The sequence below is a fragment of the Eschrichtius robustus genome, chromosome 15, assembly GCF_028021215.1.
Source record: "Eschrichtius robustus isolate mEscRob2 chromosome 15, mEscRob2.pri, whole genome shotgun sequence".
Classification (NCBI taxonomy): domain Eukaryota; kingdom Metazoa; phylum Chordata; class Mammalia; order Artiodactyla; family Eschrichtiidae; genus Eschrichtius; species Eschrichtius robustus.
In genome coordinates, this window is record NC_090838.1 from 45,552,483 (window position 1) to 45,572,715 (window position 20,233).

Sequence of the window (20,233 nt, forward strand, 5' to 3'; positions counted from 1 at the left end):
CACATGCTGTGGAGCAACTAAGCCCACGTGCCACAACTTAAGGCCGCACGCCTAGAGCCCGTGCTCCACAACAAGAGAAGCCACCATAGTGAGAAGCCGGCACGCTGCAACGAAGAGTAGCCCCCGCTTGCCACAGCTAGCGAAAGCCCGCATGCAGCAACGAAGACCTGATGCAGCCAAAAATAAATTAATTAATTTAAAAAAAAATGAGTGGACTTTTTTTTCCAAATTTTCTGAACTTTAAAAATAATAATTTAAGTCATACTGAAAAAATTTGTGTGGCAAAGAAGCCCTTAAACATATGTTTATTTAATTTTAGGAAGATATGCAATCAACTAAGGAAGAGAGATTTCCAGCAATCCACAAACCCATTGCTGTTGGTTCTCAGCCAATGCTCACAGTTGGAACAACCCACATATCCAAATTGACAGATGACCAACTCATAAAAGAATTCCTTAGTGGTTCCTACTGCTTTCACGGGGTGAGAAGTGAACCATCAGTTTAAATATTTATCTTACAGCTTTCACTTTTGTGTTATTTATCAAGGGGCATTAGTAGCACTGAAAAAGATTTTTTGTCTATAGAGAAATGGCAGGATTCTGGAAGCTCCCCAATGGACACTTTCTCTCCACATCTCATTATAATCCAGTGCATAGCCATTATATTCTCTTTACTCACAGGCTAAAACTTGACGTTTACTTGACAAAAATATATATATTTAAGTACTTCATATGTGATTCTGGCTAATTGCTGGAATGGGCATCAATGATTGTGTAGCCTACATCTTGGTTATGTAGCAATCACATTTAAAACTTGAGCTAATATCTACAAAGGTAAAATTTTGCCCCTAAGAACTTCAGTGGGAAATACACTTATAAGTGGAATTTTCATTTTACTTTATTTTACCAGGGCAGTACAGCAATTATTCTCTAATAATGTCTATTTTTTAAAGTTTATCAGTAATTTTTAATTTTGATTTTCAACCATATTATTGCTAGTACAGTTTTTTTAAATTATATATATGTCCATCACTATCATGCGGCAATATTGAGACCCCCAATATGCCTTTCAATGTATTGTAACTTGATCTGTTTCCTTTCCTGTAGGGTGTTGGTTGGTGGAAATATGAATTCTGCTATGGCAAACATGTACATCAATACCATGAGGTATAGAACAGCGTTTATATCACTCTACCACTAGGTGGATTAAAGTTTCAAAAATCTTTTGTGGAAAAAAAAGGGGTGGGGTTGGTGTTACTTTTAATTATAAGATGATTTTAATATGGAAATATTCATCAAAGTGTCTCTAAATTCTGGAAAATGGAAAACTTGGTGTCAGTTAAGAGTAAGTCAATCATCTTAAAGTAACGTTATGTATTAACTACTCAGATTCTTTTATTACTGTGAGCCTGGAGGAATAATAAGCTACAGTGACTAACCTCTTTAGCTTTGACCAAGGAATTAGTCATTGTTATAACTCATCGTTAAATTAAGTGAATGGTAACATAGTATATCACTAGAGTTAGTAAAATAGGATAAATACAGCAGGTTTCTCAACTAAAAGAAGGTACCATATCATCTAAGCTTAAAATAAGTTTTAAGATTAAATGACCTGGCTCTTTATTCTTCCTTTTATTTATAATTTCATAAATCAGTATTCTCCCACACTTGAGCCAAAGCTGCTTAAATTCTGAAATTCAAGCCCCAGTAGTTTTATTTGTCATTGTTGTAGTTTGTTTAGTAAGGTAAACTACTAGACATAGAAAACAAACATTAATAAATACTGATCTGTTTTAAAAGGCTTTTTATTCCCCCAAATAAATAACAACTGGTAATTAGAAAATACTGTATTTGCCCTCTTGAGATGTTTTGAGCTGATCTTAAATTTCAAGATGGATCATAATGGGAAAGATCAACTCACTTTCCACATTTAAATCACTCCAAATTTATGAGGTGTCTGTAAACTAGAACATTTTATTCTTCACTTAAGCCTGAGATGTTCCATTTCACTATGCTTTCCATTTATTCATGCTGCTTTAATGTTTTACTTAATTTTTTTATTAATACGAAAACAGATAAAGTGTCATCTAAGTGCAGCCCAGATAATACCCAGTGGCTTTTTTTTTTTTAATTAAAGGAATATATGCCAGAAATATAGAATGAAAATAAAATTTTCCTCCACTGTTGCCCCATTTTTCAAAAGTAACAGCTGGGGCTTCCCTGGTGGCGCAGTGGTTAATAATCTGCCTGCCAGTGCAGGGGACTCTGGTTCGAGCCCTGGTCCGGGAAGATCCTACATGCCGCAGAGCAACTAAGCCTGTGCACCACAACTAATGAGCCTGAGCTCTAGAGCCTACGAGCCACAACTACTGAGCTGGCATGCCACAACTACTGAAGCCCACGTGCCTAGAGCCTGTGCTCCACAACAAGAGAAGCCACCACAATGAGAAGCCCGGGCACCACAACAAAGAGTAGCCACCACTAGCCACAACTAAAGAAACCCCGTGTGCAGCAACAAAGACACAACAGAGCCAAAAATAAAAATAAACTGAAGGAGAAAAACCATATGATCATCTCAATAGATGCAGAAAAAGCTTACGACAAAATTCAACACCCATTTATGATAAAAACCCTTCAGAAAGTAGGCACAGAGGGAACTTACCTCAACATAATAAAGGCCATATATGACAAACCCACAGCCAACATCGTTCTCAATGGTGAAAAATTGAAACCATTTCCACTAAGATCAGGAACAGGACAAGGTTGCCCACTCTCACCACTATTATTCAACATAGTTTTGGAAGTTTTAGCCACAGCAGTCAAAGATGAAAACGAAATAAAAGGAATCCAATTTGGAAAAGAAGAAATAAAACTGTCACTGTTTGCAGATGACATGATACAATACATAGAGAGTCCTGAAGATGCTACCAGAAAACTACTAGAGCTCATCAATGAATTTGGTAAAGTAGCAGGATACAAAGTTAATGTACAGAAATCTCTTGCATTCCTATACACTAATGATGAAAAATCTGAAAGAGAAATTAAGGAAACACTCCCATTTACCATTGCAACGAAAAGTAAAATACCTAGGGATAAATCTACCTAAGGAGACAAAAGACCTGTATGCAGAAAACCATAAGACACTGATGAAAGAAATTAAAGATGATACAAACAGATGGAGAGATATACCATGTTCTTGGATTGGAAGATCAACATTGTGGAAATGACTATACTACCAAAAGCAATCTACAGATTCAATGCAATCCCTATCAAATTACCAATGGCATTTTTCACAGAACTAGAACAAAAAATTTCACAATTTGTATGGAAACACAAAAGACCCCGAATAGACAAAGCAGTCTTGAGAAAGAAAAACAGCTGGAGGAATCAGGCTCCCTGACTTCAGACTATACTACAAAACTACAGTAATCAAGACAATATGGTACTGGCACAAAAACAGAAATATATCAGTGGAACAGGATAGAAAGCCCAGAGATAGGGCTTCCCTGGTGGCGCAGCGGTTGAGAATCTGCCTGCCAATGCAGGGGACACGGGTTCGAGCCCTGGTCTGGGAGGATCCCACATGCCGCGGAGCAACTGGACCCGTGAGCCACAATTGCTGAGCCTGCACGTCTGCAGCCTGTGCTCCACAACAAGAGAGGCCGCAATGGTGAGAGGCCCGCGCACCACGATGAAGAGTGGCCCCCGCTTGCCGCGGCTGGAGAAAGCCCTTGCACGGGAGCTAAGACCCAACACAGCCATAAATAAATAAATAAATAAATAAATTTAAAAAAAAAAAAAAAGAATAAAAAAAAAAAAGAAAGCCCAGAGATAAACCCACGCACCTGTGGTCAACTAATCTATGACAAAGGAGGCACGGATATACAATGCAGAAAAGACAGTTTCTTCAATAAGTGGTGCTGGGAAAACTGGACAGCTACATGTAAAAGAATGAAATTAGAACACTCCCTAACACCATACACAAAAATAAACTCAAAATGGATTCGAGACCTAAATGTAAGACCAGACACTATAAAACTCTTAGAGGAAAACATAGGCAGAACACTCTTTGACATAAATCACAGCAAGATCTTTTTTGATCCACCTCCTAGAGTAATGGAAATAAAAACAAAAATAAACAGATGGGACCTAATGAAACTTCAAAGCTTTTGCACAGCAAAGGAAACCATAAACAAGACGAAAAGACAACCCTCAGAATGGGAGAAAATATTTGCAAATGAATCAACAGACAAAGGATTAATCTCCAAAATATATAAACAGCTCCTGCAGCTCAATATTAAAAAAAAAAACAACCCAACCTAAAAATGCGCAGAAGACCTAAATAGACATTTCTCCAAAGAAGACATACAGATGGCCAAGAAGCACATGAAAAGCTGGTCAACATCACTAATTATTAGAGAAATGCAAATCAAAACTACAGTGAGGTATCACCTCACACCAGTTAGAATGGACACCATCAGAAAATCTACAAACAATAAATGCTGGAGAGGGTGTGGAGAAAAGGGAACCCTCTTGCACTGTTGGTGGGAATGTTAATTGATACAGCCACTATGGAGAACAGTATGGAGGTTCCTTAAAAAACTAAGAATTACCATATGATCCAGCAATCCCCCTACTGGGCATATACCCAGAGAAAACCATAATTCAAAAAGACACATGCACCCCAGTGTTCATTGCAGCACTATGTACAATAACCAGGTCATGGAAGCAACCTAAGTGCCCATCGACAGACGAATGGATAAAGAAGATGTGGTACATATATACAATGGAATATTGCTCAGCCATAAAAGGAACGAAATTGGGTCATTTGTAGAGACATGGATGGATCTAGAGACTGTCTACAGAGTGAAGTAAGTCAGAAAGAGAAAAACAAATATCGTATATTAACGCATATATGTGGGACCTAGAAAAATGGTACAGATGAACCGGTTTGCAGGGCAGAAGTTGAGACACAGATGTATAGAACAAACATACGGACATCAGGGGGGTAAAGCGGTGGGATGGTGGGGGTGGTGGTGTGATGAATTGGGCAATTGGGATTGACATGTATACAGTGATGTGTATAAAATTGATGACTAATAAGGACCTGCTGTATAAAAAAATAAAATAGAAAAATTCAAAAAAAAAAAAGCAGCTGATTCGGGGGCTCTGGCTCACTCAGGCTGGGGGGAGGGAGGGAGGGGTATGGAAAATAAATAAATTAAATAAATAAATAAATAAATTTTTAAAAATAAATATATAAATTTTTTTAAAAAGTAACAGCTGTTAACATTTTCTTAACTAACCCACCACAAGGGAAAAAAATGCCTATATGTAAATGTTGATACAACCTTTTTATTTATACAGAAGGAATATACTAAATGCACTGCTCAGCACTTGTTCTTTTCACCTAGTGTCTTGGAGATCTTTCCATGCCAGCAACAGCTGATCTTATTTTTTTCAGCAGGTTCAGAGGATTATGTCTATACCCACAGTATATTTAGCCAGACGTCTATTGATGAGCCTTTGAGTTGTTTCCAGTTTTTGCTGTTACAGCATCTTAGTGAGCATTTTTAAATAGTTGTGTTTGTGAACTTTTGCAAGTATATTCATAGGGCACGTTTCTAGAAATGTACTTGCTAGGTCAAAATATATGCATACTGAACAATTGCCTTCCAAAGGGTTGGACCAGTTTACCTTTCTATTAACAGTGGCTGTTTTCGTATACACTTGCCAACACTAGCCAAGGTCATGTAACCTAGAACTTCTTTTTTTCCTTTTTTTTTTTCTTTTTGTTTAAATTTATTTGGTTGCGCCAGGTTTTAATTGCTGCTTGTGGGATCTTTAGTTGCAGCATGCGGGCTCTTAGTTGTAGCATGTGGGATCTAGTTCCCTGACCAGGGATCGAACAGGGGCCCCCTGCATTGGGAGCACAGAGTCTTAACCACTGGACCACCAGGGAAGTCCCTAGAACTTCTTGAAGAACTCTGGTAGGAGCTTTGGGAGACAGAAAAATAATAGTAGCTAACAAATATAGTGTTCACTGTATACCAGGCATTCATTGTTCTAAGTACTTTACACATATCAACTCATTTAATGCTCATAACAGTCCTAAGAGATGAGTATTCTTACTCCAAGATGAGGAAACTGAAGCAAAGATTTAGTAACTTGCCTAAAATCACATAGGTAGTAAATGGTGAAACTAAAATTCAAACCCAGGCACTCTTGTTCCATATCCAACCTCTTAAACAATTCACTGTGCAGCTCTAATCCCTGTCTCTCTAGGAATTTACAGTGTAGTTGCTAAAAGAATGTTTAATGGCTCTCTCTTCCACTAGGCAATAAGCTCCACTGTAGCAGTGGCTGTGGCTGTTTCCTTTGCTTCTGTAAGGGTTTTTAGTTCTACTAATCAGATGTATATTAGTTCCCAGCGTGGTCCCTGGCATAAAATATAAAGAAGAAAAGGAAGGAAAAGGAACGGAAGGAAAAGGAGAGAGAAGGAAGTCCACATATAGGACAATATATAGTGCATCGTGTCAAATGAGTAGTGTGAAAATTAGTATAACTTGAAGGTTTGCATTTTAAAGAGTAGTATGAAGATAGGCTCAGTGTGGCTGCAGGGTAAGAGATAAAGGCCAAATATTTAAGGAAGAATCACAGTAGTATGTGGTTGTATTATCTAGGTATGAGAGGTTAAACTCTTAGTTGGGGGTGAGATGTTGGCAATGGACATGTAGAGAAAGAGTGAAGCCAAGAACATTTCCAGGAAAATAATTGACAGGACTGAAAAATGTAGGCGAGAAAGGAAATAGAAGAGTCAAAAATAACTACATCGGGACCTAACCTGACTAGAAAGTACTAGTTTCATAATTCAGAGAAACAAGGAGTAAAGAATAATGAGCTCAAATTTCTACTCATTGAGAAGTTTGACTAACATTATCACGTCTAAACATAGATATCCAGTGTGCAGATGAAGATAAGATCTATAGCTTGTAGGCCATCAGCATAAATGTCACCTTGATGTCAAGCATGCATTGTCACAAATATTTTTTTATATATTAGGACAAGGATAGTGGGAAAACCTCTGTGGTTGTGGGGACATGGAACCAAGAAGAACATATTGAATGGGCTAAGAAGAATACTGCTAGAGCCTATCACCTTCAAGACGATGGTACCCAGACAGTCAGGTAAATATTAACTTTATTTGCCTTTAGATCTTAGAATATTTAAAACTCAGAATATTGAAAAACATAAATTTAAAGTAAAATATCTGGTCAGCTTTTCTCAGGGACATTTTTTAGGTTAGTTTTCTTTTCGAGAGGGAACAACATAGTGTAATAGTTAAGAGCACAGTTTCTGAAGTCAGATACCCTGTATTCAAATACTGGCGATTCACTTACTACCTTGGGCAAATTACATAATCTTCGTAAGCCTCACTTTTCTTGTCTAGTAGTATTTGCCTCAGAGAATTGTTACGACATTTAAATGAGGTAATTCATGTAAAGTGTAGTGCCTGGCAATTGCATGCAATAAACTTTGGCTGCTGCCTTTGACAGTGGTGGTGTATGGTAATGAGAGTGGTGGTGGCGTTAGTAACACTGGTACAATTCCAGGTATTAGGTCTAAGGCTGTTATAAACATTTTCCCCCTTCATGTGTAATCGCTACCACTTTAAGTTACTTAACTCTATTTAAATGTACTCCAGCATTTCCCTTTGTTACTTAACGTGGGGTAATGGTTGAAAATTGTTAAACAATGGTTTTTTGAAAAACTACCTCACATCTCTTTTGGGCTATTAGGTTTATCTTGTTATAGCAGAAGTAAATTAATCTCTTCTTTCCCAAGAATAACTAAACTTTAGCTTTTCTTATAGTCCATTACTCAGTGAATTTTAAATTATTCATTCTTTTTTCTTCTCAGATGTTAACTTTGTCCTTCCTAGCATAGATGGTATTGAGAGAGTCTGTTTTCAGAATGTGCTGACTTCTTGGACTGACCAAAATCAAAATTAGCAAAATTAAGATAGGTATTTAAGTATTAATATACTAAACGGATCGATTTTTTAAATGTTTATATGTTTCAAGTGAAAATAGCTCATGGTATCATGTGCAACAAATATTGAAGCATAGGAGTGTGAGGCTAGCAAAATTAAAACTTTTCTTTGGTTCCTGCTCTTTGGAATTTATAGCTTAGCCTAGGCTTTACCTTTGTACACCTGCATTACAGTATTTTAATGAGTGGAACTGAATGGAGGATGGGAAGACGGGGAAACCATTCCACAAAGGAAACAATATACAGGGCTGGGGAAATGGTTAGCTTTAAAAGAAAACTTTTTTAAAAGCAATTTAACCTTAACTATTTGTATACAAGTAAATAATTTGCAAGTTAAAGATCATTCTTACTAATTAAACCACTAAGAAGTATCTCAACTTTGTATTCTTTATAGAAGCTGAAAGACTTTCTCTGTGACATAACCTTAAAAATATGTATTTTTAAGGAGTATTTTATAGTCAGATTTTTTTTTTTAACTAATGCAAAACTGACCCTCTAGCCATCTTCTCACCCTACCCATTACAATTACTCTGAATGAGTGAAGTTTTAGTTTAATAAAGGTTGTGTGTTTTTCTGATTCAGGATGGTGTCACATTTTTATGGGAATGGAGATATTTGTGATATAACTGACAAACCAAGACAGGTGACTGTAAAACTAAAGTAAGTTAGACCATCAAATCATGCTTTATGCCTTTCTCTTTAGTCTGCTTCCTATGGGCAAAAGATTATATAAATATAAATTATGGATAATTATATTTATTCATAATAATTTATGGATTTGTCATAAAATACTGTTACTATAAAATAGTAAAATCATAATTGTGATATAATTGTTATTTATTTATAAGTTATTTATAAGTTATTATCAAATTAAATTATTTCAATTATTTATTAAATTATACAGAATCACTTACAAGGCATTTTTATCCTTGAGAGGAAAACAATTTAAAATAATTTTGTATCGTTTGGGCAGTGCCTTAAAGTACTCTCTGTTTTAGGTGTAAAGAATCAGATTCTCCTCATGCTGTTACTGTATATATGCTAGAGCCTCACTCCTGTCAGTATATCCTTGGGGTAAGTGAAAAACTAATACTCAGGAATTCAGTTTGGGGCCACATTTTAATTTTTAGCATTAAGTCTAGAAAGGACCTTCAGTGGTCTCCAAAGTTTAATATAGCCCTCATACTACTTGTAAAAATTGACATTTTTTTATTTAGGTATAATTTACATAAAGTAAAATGCAAAGTTCTTAAGTGTTGAGTCTGATGAGTTTTGACAGTTTTATGTACCCATTTAACTATTACCCAAAACAAGGTATCTATCACTGCAGAAAATTTTCTTATACCCCTTTCCTGTCAATACCCCTCAATTCCCAAAGATACTCCTTTCTGTTTTCTGATACCATAGATCAGTTTTACCTCTTTTTTGGTTCCATATGAATGGGATCATATAGTCTATAATGTTTTATGCCTGGCCTCTTTGACTCAGCATGTTTTTTAGACTCAGCCTTTGTTTACATCATTTTACTCCTGCCAGCAATATATGAGAGTCCAATTGCTCCACATCCTTACCAATAAATATTTGGTGTTGTCAGTCTTTTTTATTTTAGCCATTTTAGTGATTTTAATTTGCATTTCCCGTATGAAAAGTGTTTTTGAAACCTTTTCATGTGATTATTCATCTGTATACCTTCTTTGGTGAAGTGTCTAGCCAAGTCTTTTTAAAGAAAAAATTACTCTGACACAAAAACAGTAAGGAAGACTTTATTCAGGACTATTGCCACAAGTGTCAAGACTATCACAATAGGGGAGAGAGAGTCAGCTCATCTCCAAATACAGCAAAGACAGCCAGGGATACATAGCCAACAAGCAGAATGGGGTGTTGGGGAGTAGTCAGTGTATGGCAAATTACTAAAAGGAGACATCAGGGGTAGGGGATTCTTGCTAAACTGACTTAACAGAATTATTGCTGAAGGCAGGCCAGGAAGATCAGATATCAAAAGTGAGAGAGGAGGAATTTGATCAGATATGGAGGGTGATTAGATATTGAGAGTGAGGGATTCTCTCTAAACTGACTTATCAGAATTACTGCTGCAACTGGACTTGGCAGGCCCAGGAACAAAAAGAGGCCTAGTCAAAAAGAGGGCTCAGGCGAGCCTTCCTATCATTTGGTCAAGGAGAGAGTCTTTCTCAATCTTTTACCCATTTTTGTTGTTGTTGTCTGTCTTATTATTATTTATTTCTAGGAGTTCAAATATATAATGGACATGAGTTTTTTCTATTTTAATTGCACATTTTTCCCCTGATCTGTGTCTTGACTGTTCTTTTTCTTACTGTCTTTTGATGAGCAAAAGTTTATTTGATGAAGTTCATTTTATCAATTTTTTTCCCATTTTATTGCTAATGATTTTTTTTGTTTTAAGAAATTTTGCCACCCCAAAGTCATGAAGGTATTATCTTCTACTTCCTTCTAGAAATATGGTTCTACCTTTGGTTATGCGATGCGTAAGGGTGGTTTTCTTTGTTATTTATCCTGGTTGGAGTTCACTGAGCTTCTCGGGTTTGTGGGTTGATATAATTCATTAGGTTTGGAAAAATTTTGGCCATCATCTTCTCAAAGATTTCTTCTGCCCCACCTTTTTTCTATTTCTGGGACCCTGATTAAACATGTTAGTTTGAAGTTGTCACCAAATCTCAGGCCCTTTATTTTATTCTTACCTTCTTTGTTTCAATTTAGGTCATGTCATTTCTATTGAATTGTCTTCAAGTTCATTGATTCTTTCCTCTGCTGTGTCCTGTCCACCTCTTTGAATGAATTTGTATCTGATATATTTTTCATTTCTAACATTTCCATTCGGTTCTTTTTTATGGTTTCATTTCTGCTAAAATCCCCCATCTATTCACACATGTTGTCTGCCTTTCCCACTATTTCCTTCATTATATTTATTATAATTATCTTAAATCTGATCATTTTAACACCTGGCCCATTTTTGGATTGTATTTTTTTTTAACCTTTTTCTTGAATTGTACAACTTATTATTTTGCCATATTCTGCTACGTTTTTGTTATATAAGACCTAGCTATGTATTTCTCTCTTATTCTTGTCCTTTACTCCTTTTCTCTCTCATCTCTTTTACTTAAAGATAAAAATACCTTCTCTACCTATCTGGTATTTTATTTGGATGACTAAATGTTTTCTAAAAAGCTCAATTTGTAGAAATAACATTGGATGGTTTATCCAAAACAAGGACTCATATACATTTATCAAATTTATATGTATTCGTTCAGCAGAAAAATACTGAATAAAGTATTCAGCTTAGCAGCTTTTTAATGGTTTTATTGTTGTTGTTCTTTAGGTTGAATCTCCAGTGATCTGTAAAATCTTAGATACAGCAGACGAAAATGGACTTCTTTCTCTCCCCAACTAAAGGGTAACAAAGTTCAGGGGAAAAAAAAGATCATTGGAAGTCATGATGATTTGTCTGACCATGTGTCCCATTATAGAGCTCTCAGTCATTGGACTGCATCTAAAGGATTGTATAAAAGGACTCTCAACCACTTTGTGAATATGTATGTGTACATAAGAGGTTATTGATAAACTTCTAAGGCAGACGTTTTGTTTCACCTTTTTCATTTTTGTTGTGTCTTATAAACTGATTGTGTGTTTTTCTTTGCTTGGATAATGTGATTCCAAAATAAATCCTGTCCAAGCAATTTAGAGTCCATCCTAATAAAATGTCATAATCGTTGTACCTATTGAAAGTTTTAAAATAATAGATTATATAAATTATAGTATATACACTAGCTAATAAAGTAAGGATAATGAAGAAGGAAATTGATAGGAGGTTGTTTAAATGAGAGACTGTGTTAAATATGTAATTTCTAGTGCCTGAAATCCTTTCAACAAATTTTTATTTAGCAACCGCTCTCTACCAGGTATTAAACTAGAAACTGGACACACAGTAAAGCCTCACATATAAGTTTTCTTCTCCTCTGTTAATCTCAAGAAACTCTTATTTACAATAGGTTGCTTCTCTCTCAGAACTTTTATCTGTTTCTTTCTCCTTGATATGAGTGTGTTTCCCCCCAAAATATGTACCTGGTATAGACAGTCAGTGATTCTTCTCTTTCGATTTAGAATGATTTATCTTCACAAAACACACTGTGCTGGCTATCCTTTGTACTTGCCTACTATATACTACAGATTTTAGTTCTGGACAGTTTTACAGCACAATATTTATTTTAAAGTGAATAAAATGTCCACAAGCAGTGTTGTCATGTAGTCAATGGCAGATTATACAGTTTCTTTATTTTCTCCATTACTCTGTTTCACACAACATCATCCTGTTGTATTTTGGACATACATGTCTAAAGAAGGGCAGAAAAGTACCCATAAGACACTTTCCTTTTCCTCCTTCTCAGCAGTTCTGGTCAAAGATATTTTAGTTTGAGAAACGGTTAATATAATTGACTGTTGGAAGGCTATCTATAGATTTTAGTAGGAAGCAGCACATGTAGAAATAGCATGCACTTCGAATTCAAACCTAAATCCAGATACTCTCTTTAACTTACTAGATGTGTGATCCTAGACAGCAGTTAACCACTTCGAGCCTCACATCCTCTATTGTAGAGAGACTACTTATTACTTCATAAGGTGGTTGTATCAGTGCATTAATTTTCTCTGTATATAAAAAGCCTAGCAGGTTCCCAGTAAGTGTTAGTTTATTTCCTAATATCTCCCTTGTCTCCTATTAACATAATAAGATCAGAGACCAAAGCCATTAAAATTTAATTCTTTAATAAAGTATAGAATTATATTTACTATATCAATTAATTAAGACAAACAGGTTTACTTTCACATTTAGATTATAGGTATAGGAGAGGAGAGAGAACTGTGAAAGCTTAGTGCCAAAAAAATACTTGGGGAATATTTAGGCCAAACTCTTTCTTTTGTAAGAGAGGGGGGAAATATCTGAAAAACTGTATTAGAATAGTTTACTACAGAAGATTCTTAAAAATAGAAGTCATAATAAAAATTAAGTCAGCCTTCTGTCTTGGCTAACAGCTTAAACTTCTTTGAGACGAAGGCTAGGCCAGGTATCTCTATAGCCCTTCTAAATCTTGGGTCCCCTATCAGTAGTCTATGAAGTTTTTTGATCTCTAAATTTTTTGTTGTTACCTCGATTGTGCAGCCATTCTTCTATATTAGAAGGCAGGAAAAAGGGCTCAGCTACAATATGCCTAATGTACTTTGAGAAGTCTTTCTCAAAGTGGAATCTCTATTAAGGTGGCTGCTAAATCAGATTCTTTAGCCTAGAGCCTAAGACTCTGCATTTTGAATGTTTCCTGAGTGATTCTCTTTATTTTAAATAAATTCTCCAGTGATCGAGGATCACTGTGACTCAGGCACTTCACTTTTAACAATTTCACACATACTAACCCTCCTGATTACGGTTTCAGGGAAATAACTAGTAGCTCATCTTTACAGGAAGATTGCGACATGGAGACTTTCTTTTTCCCCCTTTTTTCAGCTTTACCTGCTTTTTTTCAAGATACCACTAGATGGGGCCTTGTTTATATCCTTATATCCTTGATTAAATGGACCTCAGCAACAAAGGGCAACAAATTATCTCAGCTAAACTGAATAGTAAGCTTTGTGTACAGTCCTTGGTGAACTATCCTTTTCAGTCAGTCTGATATACAAAAAGGCCTGACCTGATTTGTGACAAAGCTTAAACTTCATAGTACATAATCAGGCCAAATTATTGACCCAGTAGCACCAAATAGCTAACATAAAAGGTCTCAATCTAAAAAGGAAAATAAGAATCAAGATTTGAATTTTGAATAAATAGTATTTGCAATCAGAGTTTCAAATGAAAATAAATATCAGCTATACTAGAAAGTGATTTTAAACTCTCTTCCTAGTGTTGGGTAATTTTACTTACCAGGGCTTACATTTCCATTTGAACATACAAATAGAACTATTTTCATATGTGTGTATGTTATATGTTATGATGAGCTGTTGAGGTAAAAGTTTTCAAAATATATGTTGCCATGGTGACATGGCTTAAAGGAAAATCCATTTCTCCATTTCTTTTTTTCAGTTGTTTGACAGGGGTGGTAGAGAAACCATGGACCACTACGTACCAAGAGCATGCTTTATTTCAGTTGCCAGTAGTCTCTTAAGTAGGTTGTACAAGCAGGCGAGATGATCCAGTGGATTATGGGAAGAAAATACTAGAAATTCTCCTAAGTTTTCGTCTGCAAAAGAGGAATTAAGCTTCACTAATATTTAATATGTGGACTGACACTGGTGCACACAGTCATTCATGAATCAGGTTTCATGTAATAAAACACAAAAGATCTTGAGGGGAAGAGTGGGTGTTACATGTGTAGAGGAGCTGGTGGGGATACCATTATTCTTCACTTTTCCCATATTACAGCACTGTAGAGTAACTAAATTAATACCTCCATCACCTTTCAGAAAATTGAATTGTCACTTTAAATATTAGCATTGAGACCACACATTAGGTATATAACCAATCAGAATTAAGGTGAGAGGTTAACAGGTTACTTTCATCAGTCATGGCTTCAATCACTGTGATCCTGGTATCTTACAAGTCTTCTCTATTAGTAATAACACAGTATACTAATGCTTTTTTGCAGTGATTAGGAAGAATGAGCATGTTTTCCTCACTTGCATTCAAAAGAACTACAGTCTGAAGACTAGAATTCCACTCTTTAACACCTAAAGAAAATAAACGCAGGCCTGACAGTCTCAAAACTTATAAAATGCAAAGAAGAAAGTCAGAATTACTAACAAATGGAATATAGGGCTTGTAGTGTTTTGCATCCACACCTATTTGTAAACTCTTAAGAATTTTAGAATTTTTTATATTTGAAACAAAAAGTGTGCTTCAAAAGCAAGTGAATCAAGCAGAAGTTCTGGAAATGGTAATCATCTCAACTGTGGAAGACACTTGTGAGACTATGAAATAATGCTAAACATCTCACATCTAATCATATACTACATTATATATTTCAAATCTGTTAAATTGCTTTCCAGCACCTTTCAATAGAATAAATTATGCTTTGCCTCAATTTTAGAAAAAATACCGCTTTCTGTATATTTGCCTGAAGCACAAACATAATTTTCATTTTGTAAATATATAATACTAAAAATCAAACATCCTTGAAAGTCCAGCAAAGTAGATTGTAAAGCCCAGTAAGTCAAATCTGCTTTACTATCTAAATTCACTCAGTAATACAGCCAAAAACAGTGAACTTTGTTGGGTTCTAAAAGCTTCTGTGTCCTCAATAAAATACTAGTTTGCCAATTAGTCACCAGTGGTCTTTAATAGCAGTAAAAACCAATTTACTCATTTAAGAATTCTATCAGAGGTCCAAATATTATCTCATAGATTAGAAAAATATTAATAATTGGTCAAGGAGATTGGAAGTTGTTTTTCCCCTAGATTAGTTTTCCATACTTATAGTTATTAATATTCTTAAGCCATCTTGGACTTCTCTGGTGGTCCAGTGGCTAAGACTCCACGCTCCCAATGCAGGGGGCCCAGGTTTGATCCCTGGTCAGGGAACTAGATCTCACATGCTGCAACTAAGAGTTCATGTGCTGCAACTAAAGATCCCATGTGCCGTGACTAAGACCTGGTGCTGCCAAATAAATAAATATTTATATTTATTTATATATATATATATATATATATAATCTTAAGCCATTTTGAGAAATCATTTGTTGGAAAAACTTTCATTAACCACCTCCAAGAAAGGGTTTCACCCCCCAAAAGCCAGTTGTGAACAATCTTGTGTCATTATTCTTTGAATTTCAGATAATAGGCTATCCCAGACTCTTCTTTTATAAAAATAAAAATGACAGCTGTCACTTCTTGAACATTTATTAAATAGTAGGCACTATGCTAAACCCTTCAGATACCCTATGTTCACAACCCTGTGAGGTAGGTTTACTATCGTTAACTCACAGATAAGGAAAATGAGGCTATAAGAACTGAACTAAACTACAGTTGGCTGAGCCAGCAGTTGAATCAGTTTAGATTCCAGAGTCCATGTTTGTAAATAATATGCCATAGTGCTTTCTATTCACAGAGCATCTGCCCCATTAACCGCTCTCGGTTATCATCTTCCACCAGAGAGAACACACCGAGGGACTCAGCAAAATGTCCTGTAAGATGAGGGAAATGACTGATTTTGTCCTGGTAACGTATGACACCCATTTTTTTCCATATATTATTTTTATCATGGAACTCCACTAACTTTTCTTAAGCTAATGCCACCCACAAATCGGGCAAATGAAAGTTCACTAACAAGATTAAAGTGTTACCTTGGAAATTCTGGCTTGGTTAAATGCCATCAAACCCTACCTTCTTTGATAATCCTCCTGTGATGGTAAACGATGCAAGTGCAGCTACGATTTATCTAGATCCAGATTGCATTTATGACTTAAATGATAAAAATAATTCCTTTATCTTTTATTTGTTGGAGTAAAGAATATGTCTTAATTTTGTTTCTTCTCAGACCTTGCATAAAATTGACACTCAACAAATATTTGCTGAATAAATGATTGACCCTTCATCCTCTCTTACCCACACCTTATAAAAATCTTCCCCAACTACTCCAATTCCCACGGGTTTCCTAACAGTCCTTATTTTTCAGTGTTTGGTGCTTGGGGGAAAAAAACATTTTCCTCAGTTTTACAATGGTTGGGAAAGAAGAAGGAGTAGAATTATTGATTTGCTCCATCTGTATTCCTTTTCACTCGGGTTCCCCCCAACATTGTTTAATTTTTTGCTGCTTTAGACTGCTTTCCCACGGTCCCATATGTTGCTTCTCCTTCCTAACAGGAGTACAGTGTCTTTGCCTCCTTATTGTGTTTCATTTCTCCCACTAGTGGGCAGTGATTGAGTAAAGTCCCTGATCTCAAAGGTTAAGAAAATTAATTTTTTTTTTTTTTTGGCCATGCAGCTTGCAGGATCTTAGTTCCCCAACCAGGGATCAAACCTGGGACCCTGCAGTGAAAGCGCCAAGTCCTAACTACTGGACCACCGGGGAATTCCCAAGAAAATTAAATTTTCAGTCTCCATGTACTGAAAACATGCCAGTTCTGAGGTACTCTGAACTCCTCAAAGAAAGTGTCTAACATTATGGTTCTCTGTGAAGAATACAATTCCCAGTCATATCTTTCCTCAGAGTAATATTAATAAAATCAGTTCTTACAATTTCTTTGACATACATTGTTGCTAAACCCAAGCAAATGAGCAAGAAACTTTCATAAGCCCTTCCTAACATCAGAAATGAAATGTATTGAACCTGAAGCATTTATACAGGTTACAAAACCTATCCTAGTGCCGCGGCCCCAGAAGACAGGCATAAAGCACCCTTTGTGACTTGCTCTACTTTTTAAGGCCTATCTGGCATCTGAACAAGGTACATTTTGCAAAACATCAGTCTTTGCATGAAAATCAAGGTTCCCACAGTTGAAAGATCTCCCACTCATCAGCATGCTACAAGCAGCTGAAGGTTTGGAAAAGTGTCAAAAAAACAAACCTTCACAGAAATGGAACTCAGAGAAACAAACTGAACCAGCTAAGTGTATTTATTTTTTTTAAATCAGAATTCTCTCTTTATTGGGGTAAAGGAGGGAAAATTCACTAATTTGTCCATAAACAATAAAGTGATATTTTTACTTTGGTAAAATTAATCTCAAAGGCACTGTACCTAAACAGATTGCCTGTTAACTATCTCTTATGGAAAGCAGAATTTCACTAAATCTGCACCTTTATTCAAATTGTCATCTGCTTTAAAGTAACTGGTATCGTCCCTTCTGTCCCTCCAAGAACGAGTTACCCCTTTTCTCCTTAACTCCTCTGTGGTTGCTGAAGAGTTTGATTTTATCCTCAGAGTCCTCAGGCTGCATTATGAGCCAAGAAATTCGAATGAGAATGAATGCAGGTTGTCTGGCAGCTCCTGGGCAGCCAGGGTGGTCACTTGGGAAAAGATGCCCTTAAAGCTGGTCTCCTGAGTAAACAGAAACGCTTTGTAGTCCTCCTAAATCAAGACCCATATCCCCTTTCATTAGAGTCCTGCTGATGATTATCCTGGGAATATAGAGAGGGATACAAAAAGTAACAAACATGGGGAAATTGTAAGCCAGCCAGATAGAGATCTGGGTGGACATCACTTTCAGGCTTTATCCATTCAGTCATTTATTATATGATTCATTTATTCTACAGTCATCACTGGAAGCCCACCAGGGCCAAGGACTAATAGGTACTAGGGATACGGTGCTGATCAAAATACACAGTCTTTGCCTTATTTACAGCTTTTTTCTAATGGAGACAGCCAGTAAACAATTATATGTAACTATTATGAACTGAAGTGTGCCCCCCACCCCCCAAAATTCATGTTTGAAGTTCTAACCCACAATGTGACTGTATCTGGAGATAAGACATTTAAGGAGGGAATTGAGGTTAAATTAGGTCACAAGGGTGGGGCCCTAATCTGATACGACTGGTGTCCTTAGAAGGGGAAGAGACACCAGAGACCCCCTAAACTTCTCCCTCCATGCACATACAGAGAAGAGGCCACATGAGGACACGATGAGAAGGCAGCCTTCCACAAGCCAGGAAAAGAGACCTCACAGGAAACCAATCCTGATGGCATTTTGACCTTGAACTTCTAGCCTCCATAATTGTGAGAAAATTAATTTCTGTTATTTAAGCCAGTTAGTCTGTGGTATTTTGTTATGGAAGCCCGAGCAGGCTAATACAGTAGCATAATGTTGGGTAATGATAAGAATCATGAAGAAAATAAAGTGTGGCAGAAGGATATATACTGATGGGGTGGAGAGCTATGTTGAATATGGAAACTAGGAAAGGCCCTGGGGGAAGATCATTCCAGGCTGAAGTATTCCTGGGGGAATTAATTCCCTGACATGAGAACAAAATGGAGGCGTGTGAGAAATAGCCAAAAAGGCTGTGTAGCCCAAGCACATTAGGCAGAGTACACATGAAAGGAAATGAGGACAAAGAGGAAACCAGGGGCCAGATTATCAGGGCCATGTAGGCCATAGCAAGGACTTCAGATTTTGTTCTAGTGGGATGGAAAGCTGCTGGAAAGTTTTAAGCAAGAGAGTGACAAATATGATTTACTTTAAAAGGGTCACAGACACACAGGAAGGAGACTGTGGGAGAGAAAGACTGGAATGTGGGAGAATGGTTATGAGGCTAGTTTAACAGTCCAGGTGAGAGATGGTGGGGGTCTGGGCTAGAAGGGATGGGGTTGAAGGAGGTGAGAAATAATTGGATTCAGAGTATATTTTCAAGATAATTGAGGATTGCTCTATCAATTAGATGTGGCATGCAAGAGAAAGAAAAGAATCAAGGGCCCTGACTAAGCTGTGCACTGGTCATTGTGGTGCTGTTTACTGAGATGATAAAACAGCAGGAGGCACAAGTCTGTGGGGAGCGGGTTTGAATCAAGAGTTCAGTTTTGTACATGTCTATTAGACGTCCAAGTGGAGACGCTGAATAGGCAATTGGATAGACCAGCATGGAGTTCAGGGAGGGTTAGGATTAGAGAGATAAAATGAGTGTCATTAGCACTTAAGTGGTATTGAAAGACTGAATATCGTAATCACTGCCAGCACCTGCTTCTCAATTTACAGATCCATATTTAGGGGTGGGGGAGGAAGTAGGGAGCTATTTTCCTATCTTTCTGGTCCTCCTTTCCCTTCTCCATCCCCTCAAAAATTACCCCATCTGGCTTCAAGCCCTCACTTCAAGAAGACTTCACACTTGGGCCGGTGTTGCTGACTGGTACATACTGAAGCACATTCCCCAGTCACCTGTCGAGGCAGAGTCCTCCCACTGGTGGAGCTTGCCTGCTTTGGCTGTGGTTCTAAGCTCAGTCTAGGCCTGCCCTCTCTAAAGCCTGGATCCCTGGAGGAGGTGAGCCTTTCTCCCTGACCGCCTACCTGCCTCTCCTCACCATTCCACAGACCTGGTGTCTTCACTGACTCTCGGCCTTCCTTCTTCAACTCCAGTAGGGAGGCAGTGAGAGCAAATCTCTTTTACGGGACCGTAGACCTCTTTCGGTAATGAAGAAGAAAAACAACAACTGCTTTAAGTGAATAAGGGAGAAAACGCC

At 36.9% G+C, this 20,233-nt stretch overlaps 1 protein-coding gene across 3 annotated transcripts in view; it reads left to right on the top strand.

Annotated features, from left to right (window-relative positions):
- The window catches only part of ERLEC1 (endoplasmic reticulum lectin 1), a 39,625-nt gene extending 22,348 nt beyond the window's left edge, over positions 1 to 17,277 (top strand). The window contains exons 9-16 of one of the 3 annotated variants that reach the window (XR_011076600.1): positions 320 to 481; positions 1,107 to 1,166; positions 7,062 to 7,186; positions 8,634 to 8,711; positions 9,050 to 9,125; positions 11,407 to 11,481; positions 16,219 to 16,284; positions 17,051 to 17,277. Coding sequence is in view for 2 of the 3 variants with exons in the window: in XM_068564642.1 (XP_068420743.1) it covers positions 320 to 481; positions 1,107 to 1,166; positions 7,062 to 7,186; positions 8,634 to 8,711; positions 9,050 to 9,125; positions 11,407 to 11,478 (573 nt within the window). In the remaining variant the exon portion in view is untranslated. Of the gene's footprint in view, positions 1 to 319; positions 482 to 1,106; positions 1,167 to 7,061; positions 7,187 to 8,633; positions 8,712 to 9,049; positions 9,126 to 11,406; positions 14,032 to 16,218; positions 16,285 to 17,050 lie in introns of those variants that run through there. The other 2 variants (XM_068564642.1, XM_068564643.1) reach the window with 2 other exon arrangements.
- Positions 17,278 to 20,233: the final 2,956 nt, after the last annotated feature.